The sequence below is a fragment of the Phacochoerus africanus genome, chromosome 2 (assembly GCF_016906955.1).
Source record: "Phacochoerus africanus isolate WHEZ1 chromosome 2, ROS_Pafr_v1, whole genome shotgun sequence".
Taxonomy (NCBI): domain Eukaryota; kingdom Metazoa; phylum Chordata; class Mammalia; order Artiodactyla; family Suidae; genus Phacochoerus; species Phacochoerus africanus.
Window position 1 is genome coordinate 101,612,519 of NC_062545.1, and position 13,246 is coordinate 101,625,764.

The window sequence follows — 13,246 nt, forward strand, 5'->3', positions numbered from 1 at the left end:
TGAAACAGAAAAAGACATAGAGACATAGAAAACCATAGACTTTTAAAAAGGCTCTGATAGACAGTAAAAGGTTATACCCACCCTAGAACCAGGTCTCCATGACCATCAAGAACCTTAGCCTGACAACAGCATTTGTCAAATGAGGGGCAATGATGTGCCCAGGGTGACATGGTTTTTTGTTTTAAGAGTTGGGGCACCTTGAGCTATTTAAGCACGTGAACAAATGCAAGTTAAGACCCTCAATCTTTGCTCTCATCCCCCAGCTTAACTCCTCTTCAGCCAGGCCTTTGCAGCCTGAGTTCAAATGGTGAGGAGGGGCCCAGATTCCGTCATAAAATTCAGAGCCACCCGCAGCAAAGGGCAAAAAATGCAGTGAGCCCAGGGGAGTATCTGCACTATAGGGGCTAGAAGTCAGCATTTAAGGCAACAACTGCACCTAATCAAAATTACCCTTGAAAATCACCTAAATTTTCCACAAAATACAGCACCTTTGTGTGGGGCAACCTGTCCTGCACTCGGTATTTTCAAGTGCACAGTGTTTGATGTTGACAAGATGCCAAAGCTGGTTGCTGGCCACCTTCCTTCCTTCCCGGAAAACACCAGCTACATGATTTTCTCTTGATCTGGCACTTATGGTTAAAGGCACATCAGTTCCACATGCTTTTATGCACCTTCACTGCAACTCCCAGTCCTCCTCCAATACCTGTTCTTCTGATTTGATCTGAGAAGGATTTCCTGAGTGTCTTTCCTTCCTCTATCCTGCTGCCACTGCCCTGGGTCTGATCTCTAGCACCTGTCATCTGGGGACTGATACAAAAGACTCTAACCCCTCCCTCTGCCCCTGTCCTTTCAAAACCTCCTCCAAACTGCTGGTAACTTGGATCACGCCCCTTTAAATAGGAATTTAAAGTCCTCTGGACTCATCGTCCTGCTCCACTGCCCTCAAGGCCAAGGTCAAATACCCTAAAAAGACCTCTTGGACCTTTGGTGAAGTGGCTTCTCCGGCCACTACAGCTTCCTTTCTCACCTCTGCCTCCCAGGTACAGTGGCTTGTTTTCGGCCAGTCCCTCAGCTCTACCCCATGTTCAATGCCTTCCAGCACCACACACTTCTCCTTCCCTGTCTCTCCCACACCCGGCCTCGGATCCTGTGCTTTGAGCTCCACCAAACTGCCAATTCCTCCTGTGGTCAGGTCCACGTTCCCAGGCTCGGCTAGGAAGAGGCAGGACTCAGCCTAACCCCTGTCTCAAACAGCCTGACACCATCAGGCACGAGCGCACACAGGCCTGGACGGCAGAGTCAGTCCTATCTGATGATGGGAGGCTTCCTGAAGAATAATATCAGCCCCCTCCCACCCAAAAGGGCTACAGCACCCGAGCTGGGAGAGGAAGGGCTTCAGCCTTGAGCTCACTCATAGCTACAGCAGAAGTGAGACTTTTAAGAAGCAACTCATGTTTAGTCTTTGTGGAAGATGGCATGTTGAGATTTTTTTCTATCTATCACCCTATAACCTCACAGAGTAAAGCAACAGGATCAAAGATTTAATAAAAGCAGCCATTCTCTTCTTCCCCTTACCCTCACCTTTCCAAACACTCCATTTGATAACTTTTAGGGTCTATGTCAAGATGACTGAATGTAGTCATCCCTCTGTGTCCACAGGGGGCTGGTTCCAGGACTCCCCCACAGATACCAAAATCCACAGATGCTCAGTCTCTTATAGGAAATGTGGAACATGGTCAGCCCCCCACAACCAAGCATTCTGCCAACTGTGGATCGAATTTCGGTTGGTTGAATCCATGAACGTAGAAACCACAGATATGAAGCGTCATGTACATTTACTTCCATTTTTCAGACAAGCAAATGAGGACCACAGGACTCTAAGGGGTTTCCCAGGCTCACTCAGGACTGGGAATCCACATCTTGTTCACTCTCCTCAGGACATGGTTATCTCTGACATCCCATGGCTTAGCCCAAAATACAACCTAACTCATTATCAAAAGTATTGGCTCATCTGAGACTCCAGAAGATGACACTAAACTTTCATATTTGAGGTAAGGATGCATTTGCAGCATCCATCAAAGACCTTTCATTGTTGGCAGCCAGGGCTCCACTGCCTGATGTTCTGAGTCAGAGAGACCACTCGGCTTCCCTGCTTCCAGTCTCCAAACTCACACACCCAGCAGGGTCACTTCCTCCCACTGCAGTTCATCACTGCAGGGGCCACCCTGGCCAGTCACAGCATTCCCCACTGAATGGTTTGAATCCTATCAAAATAATCATCTCCTTTCCATCTGCTTTAAGGCTGCAATCACCTCTGTTAACATCACTCCCCAGACTGCCTTAATAAGACAGGTACCCCAGCAGGATGCAGTTATTCCTCCCCTATTTGCTAAGCCTGCCTGGATCTCAGCTTCCCTCTTAGGCCCTTGAAGCCAAGCATCCCATTCCAGAGAGGGGCCTCTTGTCCCCCAGTTTGCGTCTCTTTTAACTGAGAATTCCCAAGGATATATACACAGCAAAATCCTCTATTAACTGGCTCATTGGATCAGACCAGTTACAGAAGGATTGTGAAGCCAGTGATTGGAAGAGTGGACCACGCTATAATCAAGGCCATGGTCCAGGGCTTGCACTTCATCTGGAGAGGTTGTACTCTGACTTATGCAACACAAGAGAGAGGGTGTTTATACAACTGTATCAATACACCTATGAAACTGAAAAAGAAGAGAGGATTTTTTCCTTACTACCTCAAGGCTGCATTTGAGGGAATGTGAGTCCATTATACCTCTTTTTTTTTTATCATTTATTCACACAGTAACAAATTATTCATAGTATTATTTTTTAAAAAAACTCATCCTGAGGTCATTTTAATGCAACAGCCCACCAACACCAGGCAGAGGCAAATGTGGACAGCCGTGTGCTCATCTGTCTGCTCATCTTCTCACAAGTGCATAAAACTCCTTCAGGGCCAGGAGATCTTACACAGGTTTCTGTGCATTTGAACATTTAGGTTAAGAAAAGGGGGAAGGAGGTTGAGGCAGATCTAAATATTCACTAGGTGCTGCTGGCTAGTCCTCCACTTGTTTGACGTTTCCATTCACTCGAGCAGGGTTATCAGTGGAATTAAACATCAAGCTTCAGGCTCTCAGCCAACCTGCCCACGAGGCAGAAGACAGCCTTGCACTGAGCACGAGAGCTTATCAAAGGCGCTTCACTTCACTCCAAGATGCTCTCGGAGGGCACATGCAGGTGAGATTGCAAGAAATTAATCCAACTGGGTAGGTTTCAACTGCTCCAGCCCGGGGCCCAAGAAGCCTGCACTGTGCTGAAACACGGGGTAAGGAAAAGTCATTTTTCACCTCAATGCACTCATGTAAGTGGGGGCAAAAAAGGGAGGACTTCTTTCCTATCACCTTAAAGTTATGTTTGGGCTAAAATGGTCCAAATAGAGCCAGATGGCTTTTGCCAATATTCGTTCATATTCTATAAAACTGAACTTAAGAGGTCCTGTCGTGGCTCAGTGATTAACAAACCTGACTAGTATCTATGAGGACACAGGTTTGATCCTCGGCTTTGCTCAGTGGGTTAAGGATCTGATGTTGCCATGAGCTGTGGTGTAGGTTGCAGATGCGGCTTGGATCCCCGGTTGCTCTGGCTGTGGTGTAGGCCCGTGGCTACAGCTCTGATTGGACCCCTAGCCTGGGAACCTCCATATGCCATGGGTGAGGCCTTAAAAAGACAAAAACAAACAAACCAACAAAAAAACCCCACAAAATCTGACCTTAGAAAAATAGTTTTCATCTCCTGCAGCATGGCCCTGAGAAGTCCAGCTGGGCCTGGGGAAGGAGAGAGGAGGATGGCAGTGGCCCATCATGTGGCCTGCCTTCCTGGTCCCTCACGTAAGCCAACATCAGAGCCCCAAAGTGCCAGCTCAGGGCAGTGCTCATCAAACAAGGCTTGTAATCATCACTCCTTGTCCATGGAGTTTATAATTTCACTGGGGAGCATCGGACCTGCAAGCACTGAACAGTTCAAGTTCAGTACAAAACCGGTGCCATCTATGTCATCCAAGGCTTCCTCCTTCAGGACTCAATTGCAGTTGACTTTCCCTGAGCAGCCTCTGAAGCTGTGCTTCACTGTAGCACAGTCTTATCACTCTGCACTGTAACTGTCACCGAAGCAAGGGCAGGACCCATGGCTGTTTGGTTCAGTGCTGCCTCCCCAGGGCCTAACTTGCCTGCATAGGGTTTAGTGAATGAACCAAGGGGCTGATGCTAAACTGCCCAGCACAGGCACTGAATGCTTCTGGAATCCAGAAGCAAGTAAAGCAGAGAATGAAAAGGACAGACCAAGGTTTTAACTACTTGATATATTTTATCTACTGGGAGCACAGGCTGGAGCGGTCAGAGGTGGATCTGGTGCAGGGCCCCCTCTGGTGTGAGGATTTGGGTCTGGGACAGTGAGGCCTCCGAAGTCTATTTCTCTTACAGCCGCACAAAGAGTCTAACCTCTGTCTAGACCCCCAGCTCTTTACCCCACCTGCCAGGACTGGATCTACACACTCCTCCCAAAATACAGAGGACAGGCTGCATGGCTCTGAGGCTTGCCCTCATCATGCACATCTGTAAGGAGCTGGCTTCGAGGACTCAGAGGCAGAAGTCAGTCACTTCCAAGATGTGGCCCAGCACACAGGAAGGAGAAGGCTCCAGGTCCAAGGAGAGGTGCTACATTGGTGTGGGGTCAAGCCTGCTCCCTCTCCTTGCTTGGCCCTGGCTCTCAACTCCACTAGCTCTGGAGTCAACAGCTTCAAGGCAAACTAAACTGAACAACAATAGCTGGAGTGTGACTGGGACCCACTGAAAGGCTGTCATTCTATCTGATGGCATCAACAAGCTGACATATTCCCCTGGTGCCCCACTTGGGTTGTTCTGGTCTGACCTCAGCACTGCAGAATAGGTGTACATAAGCTTCCCCCCTAATTGGGGGAATCAGGGCAATGCTATCCAGCTAAGGCTCCACAGTCCAGTTAAACTTTTCTAAGCTCCTCTCGCACCTTCTGTGAGGCCTCCTGAGCCATCTTTATCTCAACCCTGCTTTATCCTACCCCCGCCTCCTATTTTTTTTTTTTCTCAATCTTTAAACCTGACAAAACATGTCAGCCACAGTTAAGGGATAGACATTAGTAAAACCTCTAGATCCTTAAAGGTAGGACACATTTCTTATGGCATCTGCAGCAAAAATGGATTTTTCAAAATGATAATAATGCAGGTTAATTCGTTCGTGCTCTGCCAAAGCACTGCTCCACCCCCTGCTTCTCATCTTCTCATTGTCCGTGGCAGGCAACGAACAGGACATGGAACTCTGAGAGGTCTGGGGGATGTGACCACAGGAGAGACAGAGCTAAGAAGCCACGGCAGGGGATACGGAGCAGAGCCCCCTTTCTCCCTCAGAGCCCCAGGAGCACCACCCGCTGCAGCAGCAGCCCAGGCCAGAGGACCTGCACGCACCCATTTACTCACTTAGTGCAAGCTCTTTAAATTCTGGGAGACTGGCAGCAGCACAGAGCTGGTAAAAGATGTGGTAATTCCTCTCATCATCTGCCTGGAAGAGGAAAACAGGTAAGCAGTGTTAGGGGCAGTGACCCCCCAAGACTGTCCCCTCACCCATTCTAATTCAAGGGTGCTCTGGCTGACAGAGGTCAAGGCTTTTCCTTCACACCTCTGTCACCCTTAATTCCCACCTCCAGATTTTTCATTCACTGTTCTGGAGCCTTGTTCCAACCAAAGAACTTTCACCTCTTGACTTATGCAATAAATAGATGTTTTCTTTTTCTTCCTTTCTAGAACATCACTGCTATTCCAAAAATGATATGTTGGTCGGTCGAACAGCACTTATTCAGATAACCATGCTATCTGGCTCGTTTTGGGCGGACTCTAATTTCGTGCCTCAGGCTCTTTTTCTCTTCTGGAGACTCGGAACTAAGTAAAAGCTGTGCCCCTGCCCATCACATCAGGCTGGGGCAGTTACAAAAGGTCCGTGACTGAGACAGGACATACAGCGGACAATGGGGCCAGACCTGCCTTAAACTAGCAAAGTGGTGGTGGTGACAGTGGGGGAGTTGGAGGTGGGGGTTCAGGAGGGCTGAGCAAAGCCAGCAAGGAGGAGAAAGGCCCATGAGGTACCCAGGGAGTCTGGCCAGAGCCACAGCCAGTGCATCTGCCTTGCATTCAGCAGAGCAGGCTGTTTGCTTTGCTGCAGTAAAAGGAAGGATGTGGGCAGTCCAACCAACCTGGGAGGCAGAGAGAGCCACTCTTGAGGTTGCACAGGGACCACCATCATAGGCCAGGGTGAAGGAGAAAGAAGGTCACCCACAGGCTAAGGAGTAGTTGGGGAGGAGGGAATGAAAGGTGAGCACAGAGCAAAGAACTGAGTCACAATAGAAGTAAACTCTAGGTATTTGAAAAGGAAACTAAGTGGCAGAGTATGTTTGGTTTTTGTTTGTTTGTTTTTTTACACGTAACTACCAAATAAGATTCCTGGTGAAAGCCAAAACCATCAGACCCTCTATGACATTCCCCTGATCATAAGACTCAAAAGTCCACAATGAACACTACTGTCCATCCGTCACTTTATCTTTGGTGTAGAGCACAGGGCTAGTACATGATAGACAATACATGTTTGTTGACTGAATCTAAAAACAATACCCTCTGAAAAATGCCAACACTAGGTAAAAGGTTTTTCAGGTCTGATGCCTATAAATGAATACTTATCAATGAAAAACAGAGAGAAAATCAAAAGATCAAGTCTATCCAAGTCAAGGTTCAAAAGGTGAGATGCACTTTGGGCACAGGGCACAGAACAGGGAGCAAGTAAGCATCACCCATCGGACAAAATACGAGGCAGCCCAGTCACACAGCTCACCTGAAAGACCACTCTGGACTTCTCCAACAGGTACGTCCTCATGTTGGCCCCAATGATGTGGTACCTCTTGTCAAAGCCAATCTGAATGTACTTTCCAAAACGGCTGCTGTTGTCATTGCGTGTGGTTTTAGCATTTCCAATGGCCTGTGCAGAACAAACAAAAGGTATGCAAAACAGGGTGGGTTTTCTTTCTTTTTAATGGCCACACCTACAGCATATGGAAGTTCCCAGGCAAGGATCCAACCCATGCCTCTGCAGTGACCTGAGCTGCTGCAGATGGATTTTTTTTTTTTTGTCTTTTTGCTATTTCTTGGGGCATTCCTGCGGCATATGGAGGTTCCCAGGCTAGGGGTCGAATAGGAGCTGTAGCCACCAGCCTACACCAGAGCCACAGCAACGCGGGATCCGAGCCGCGCCTGCAACCTACACCACAGCTCATGGCAACGCCAGATCCTTAACCCACAGAGCAAGGCCAGGGATCAAACCCTCAAACCTCATGGTTCTTAGTCGGATTCGTTAACCACTGCGCCACGATGGGAACTCCTGCAGTGAGATTCTTAACCAACTGCACCATAGAGGGAACTCCCAGGGCGGGTTTTCTTAAATTTCAGGATTGTAGGCTTGTGGCAGCACCTCTATTCCCTTCCTCTTCCTTTCTCCCAGAACTTCTCTGCTAGTGGGATGACAATGGGCCAACATAAAAGACAATGAAATGGAACGTCATTTCCTTGCTTCCTTTACTCTTAAGGATAGCCAGTGAAAGTTAATTGATGGCTTCTTCAAAGGGAACTAACAGCTGGAAGGTGCACCCCACTGACCTTCCTTTCTTCTTCCTTGTTCCTACCTGGAATGTGCATGTGATGGCTATAGCTGTAGCAGTCACCTTGGAACCACGAGGGAAAAAGTCACAGAAACCATCACTCTGACACCCTTGAGCCACTATATCAATGCTAGCACCCAAGAGCTCTGAATTTCTGTGAGGGGAAATAAATCCTCCATTGTTTAATCAACAATGTTGATTAAACACTGGTATTAAACACAGGTCTCCACTGATCAAATGCCAAATACCCCAATTCCCAACTGATAAGTGGTACTTCCTAGAGAGAGACCAAATGTCGACACCCACCCTTCTGCTTGTCATCATTAGGATGTATCAGGAAGCCATCACTTCCTGGGACTACTTCTCATACAGCAGCAGGGAACAGTTCAAAACACTAGATGACAATTAAAAAAAAAAAGAAGTGGCTAAAGGACTGGCCTCGTGTGTGATTATTCACTTTCTATAAAACAGTGCATTGCTGTTGAGTTGGTAATGAACATACATCAAAATCCCTTGCACTTGTTTATCTTTGAGGTGGTTACAACACTTGGAAAATAGCCACTGCAACTTTTCAGTTTTCTAGGAAACTTGAGATACAAAGAGACTGAAAGAAAATTCAGAGCTTGGGAGGCCCTGAAGGATCCAGCCCAGCCTTGTCTTTCTTCATTCCTGCCCTTGTCTCCAGCCTCTTGCAATCCTGACCTCATTTTTTTTTTCCTCAAGAAGTCCTGCATTCTCTCTGCCCCACCCCAGTTTCACAAATATCATTCCCTCTGCTGGGAAAGCTCTTCCCATGGCTCCCTCCACTGGACTAATTCATCCTCTTTTTTTTTTTTTTTTCCGGGTCACACCCATAGCATATGGAAGTTCCCAGGCTGGGGGTTTAATCAGAGCTACACAGCCAGATCTGAGCTGCGTCTGCGACCTACACCACAGCTCACGGCAATGCTGGATCCTTAACCTACTGAGCGAGGCCAGGGATGGAACCCACATCCTCATGGATACTAGTCCAGTTCATTACCGCTGAGCCACAACAGGAACTCCTCACCACCTTCTTTAGCCTCAGCTTAAAAGTGGCTTCTTCAGGAAGGCTTTCCCTACCTCCAGGTGAGGGAAGCACCCTACCACATGCTCCCCGTGGCCTCACTCTGTACACCCCTGTGTCTCCCATACCCTCGACCACCATGACACCTCAACCTGTCTTATTGAGAGCAGGGTGTGCATGATTGCTTCCACAGGGGACCTCCTGTACCAAGTCCGATGCCCAGCATACACCAGGCAATCAAAAACATCAAGTGAAAAGAAGCATAGAGGAACTGGGGTTTCAGTTTTCTTTCCTGCGAAATGAGAGTTTTGAAGTCCTTGTCCTCAAAGGTCACTTGCCTCTTTAGGGCCATAAAATCTCCTGTTGGGGTCACAAATATATATTTTTTTCTTCTAGAGTTTAAAGTGTATAAAGCAACCTACGCATCCCATACACAGTGGTCGCCTCCACAGGGAGGTGGGGAAAGGGCAACCCTGGTACACTGGGGTTGCTCTGAAGGGCATCTCAGATCATGCAACACACCTCTAAGGTCAGGGCAAGGTTGGAGTCCGGCCAAACTGAAATGACCCTCAAAGAGGTGCTAATCTGAGGAGTGTATGTCATCACGAATGCTCTCTAACATCCACTGATCTTATCCTCTTCAGTGCACCCATTCTCCCCACTTCCCAAGAGAGACCCCTGATTCTTTAAGGCACCATGTGACAAGCCACCATCAGACTTCAGGAAGCCAATTCTGTTTGAAGAGTGGCATGGATGGTTGTATTCCCTAAAATGCAGAAAAAGTGACCATTTCCCAGGCCTCCATCATAAGCCAAGGCCTAGGCTGGGCTCCCTTTAGTTTCTCTGAATCTAGACAAGAACCCCAGAAGATAAGCATTCTTAACTTTCCTCATACTTATGGGAAAACTTAGGCTCAGAAAGTGTAAGCAGGGTGCCTAGGGTCACATGGCTGGGAAGTGCCAACAGTAATGCAGAAACTCAGGTACATCTGAGTCCACAGTCTGTGCTCATTCCACTTGGTTCCATCTCGTTTTCCATCTCTCCAAACCACTCACCACAGGAGCTGCCACCCAACGCAGGTAACGTCTCCCATCTCAAACAGCATGGTCAAATCAAGGGATGAAGACAAAGACCATTAATCTTCACCTTTATTTTTTCATAAGACATAGGGGAGAGCCTCTCAGAGGATGGCAGGAACCAACTCATTACTCTGACAACCAGTAAATAAGGACTCAAACCACCACCCTAACTTTCCTGTGCAATGTCTATCAGGCTAACAAGTTGGTAAGAAGTTTCTCTTCCTAGACTTATTCCAGCTGATAAATGCAGGAGGAAAAATAGAATCAGAACTTCACCATTTTATAACTCCTGATGAATTAATTAATAGATCTAGGCATAAGCAATGGTGGTTGACGTCACAAAAAGACAGCTAGATATTCTCTGTGTCTTTTTTTTTTTTTTTGGTCTTTTTAGGGCTGTACCCATGGCACATGGAGGGTCCCAGGCTAGGGGTTGAATCAGAGCTGTAGCTGCTGGCCTACACCAGAACCACAACAACTCGGAACCTAAGCTGCATCTGCAACCTACATTGCAGCTCATGGCAACGCCAGATCCTTAAACCCACTGCACAAGGCCAGGGATTGAACCTGCGTCCTCATGGGTATTAGTCAGATTTGTTTCTGCTGAGCCTCAACAGGAACTCCCTATTTCTGTGTGTCTTGATGAGAACACACACCACCACCAAGAAAGAATTCTTTGTTTTAAAAAAAAAAAAAATCAGAGAGTTCATGTTGTGGCTCAGCATGTTAAGGATCTGGTGTTGCAACAAGCTGCAGTGTAGGTTACAGATGCAACTCGAACCTGGCATTGCTATGGCTGTGGTGTAGACCAGGAGCTGCAGCTCCAATCTGACCTCTAGCCCAGAAACTTCTATATGCTGCAGGTGTGGCCATAAAAAGGAAAAAAAAAATTAAAACTAAATCTAATCAACCTTCTAAATTTAACTACCCTTTTGCAGGAAATGCAGAGGACAAAGCAACACATTAACAACATCAGGAAGATGCAATCAGCAAAGTCAGTTCCCGAATAATTCTAAAGGAGTATCTAGTTCAACCAAAAAACAAACCAAAAAAACCCCTCAATTCCAAAATTTCAAAAAATTTCAATTTTGTAATTTGTAAAATAGCAACAGGAACCTTTTCCATGCTTAGGGAAAGCATGCCCATTGTCTGAACATCTCTGCCAAAAGATCCTACCCTCACCTCACTAGTCTGCTCTGAGAACTGATATAATGGATCTACAAACACTTTGAAAGTGTATTCAGGTACCCACTAAGGGAAGAGTTTGCTTCTGTTATTACTACCAAACCCATAAACTCTACTCAAGGCATGAAGAAATTCCAACTTCTGTGTGTATGTGAAGAACTTGCATGTTGTTCTTTAACTTTTCAACCCTTGCTACATCTTTTGTTTGTTGACTTAGAACATATTTTGATGCATGAAGGAAGCAAGCCCATTTGTTATTATTGATAAAAACCCAGGCTTTGACCCTCTGATTCCACAGTCCAACAATAGACAGATATGTGCAAAAACGAACAAATGACAAATGTGGGAAATTCACAGAAGAAACTCACATGACCAGTAAACATCCTCAGCAGAAATCAGAGAAATATAGACTAAAATGACAGTCCATAGTGGAAATAACTAAGAATTTTGATACTATGAAATAACAATGAAGATGTGAGAAAAAGAACTGCTGGTTCAAATGAAAATTGCTACAGCCATTCTTAGGAACAATTGGGCATAGCTAGTAAAACTGAACATACATGTACCTAACAATTCAGCAACTGTACTTCTATTACCTTGAGAAACTCACACAATGCACACGTAGGTGTACAAAAGAATGTTTAATGGAGGCTGTATTTAACAATAAAAAACACAATCTAGTGAAACTCGAACACACCCTCACACCATGCACAAAAATAAACTCAAAATGGATGAAAGACTTAAATAGACGACAGGACACCATCAAACTCCTAGAAGAAAACATAGGCAAAACACTCTCTAACATCAACATCATGAATATTTTCTCAGGTCAGTCTCCCAAAGCAATAGAAATTAGAGCGAAAATAAACCCATGGGGCCTCATCAAACTGAAAAGCTTTTGCACAGCAAAGGAAACCCAAAAGAAAACAAAAAGACAACTTTCAGAATGGGAGAAAACAGTTTCAAATGATGCAACCGACAAGGGATTAATCTCTAGAATATATAAACAACTTATACAACCCAACAGCAAAAAAGCCAATCAACCAATGGAAAAATGGGCAAAAGACCTGAATAGACATTTCTCCAAAGAAGATATACAGATGGCCAACAAACACATGAAAAAATGCTCAACATTGCTGATTATAAGAGAAATGCAAATCAAAACTACCATGAGATATCACCTCACACCAGTCAGAATGGCCCTCATTAATAAATCCACAAATAACAAGTGCTGGAGGGGCTGTGGAGAAAAGGGAACCCTCCTGCACTGTTGGTGGGAAGGTAAACTGGTACAGCCACTATGGAGAACAGTTTGGAGATACCTTAGAAATCTATACATAGAACTTCCATATGACCCCGCAATCCCACTCTTGGGCATCTATCCGGACAAAACTCTCCTTAAAAGAGACACGTGCGCCCGCATGTTCATTGCAGCACTATTCACAATAGCCAGGACATGGAAACAACCCAAATGTCCATCGACAGATGACTGGATTCGGAAGAGGTGGTATATATACACAATGGAAAACTACTCAGCCATAAAAATAACGACATAATGCCATTTGCAACAACATGGATGGAACTAGAGAATCTCATACTGAGTGAAATGAGCCAGAAAGACAAAGACAAATACCATATGATATCACTCATAACTGGAATCTAATATCCAGCACAAATGAACATCTCCTCACAAAAGAAAATCATGGACTTGGAGAAGAGACTTGTGGCTGCCTGATGGGAGGGGAAGGGAGTGGGAGGGATCGGGAGCTTGGGTTTATCAGACACAACTTAGAATAGATTTACAAGGAGATCCTGCTGAATAGCATTGAGAACTTTGTCTAGACACTCATGTTGCAACAGAAGAAAGGGTGGGGGAAAAATGTAATTGTAATGTATACATGTAAGGATAACCTGACCCCCTTGCTTTACAGTGGGAAAAAAAAAAAAAAAAAAAAAAAAAAAACACAATCTAAATGTCTACCAATGGGGGAATAGATAAATAAACTGTGATATATTCATACAATGGGATGCTATAAAGCTGGTTAAGTAAACTAGAGCATGATGCATAGATAACTAAAAAAATACTGAGTGAAAAGCAACCTGCAAATTGGTTGCTAAAATATGATATTTATATGTGATATTACAGAACTACGTTCTTTCTGGCTTATGCATACACAAATTTGTAGTAAAACAAAAATG

The 13,246-nt window shown here is 45.6% G+C and overlaps 1 protein-coding gene across 2 annotated transcripts in view; it reads right to left on the reverse strand.

The window, feature by feature from the left end:
* Positions 1-13,246, reverse strand: part of MYO5B (myosin VB) — a 389,410-nt gene that overhangs the window by 133,304 nt on the left and 242,860 nt on the right. For both annotated transcript variants that reach the window (XM_047764561.1, XM_047764553.1), the window contains exons 6-7: positions 6,919-7,062; positions 5,517-5,598 (exon numbers count right to left, since the gene is read on the reverse strand). In XM_047764561.1, coding sequence (XP_047620517.1) covers positions 5,517-5,598; positions 6,919-7,062 — 226 coding nt within the window. The remainder of the gene's footprint in view (positions 1-5,516; positions 5,599-6,918; positions 7,063-13,246) is intronic.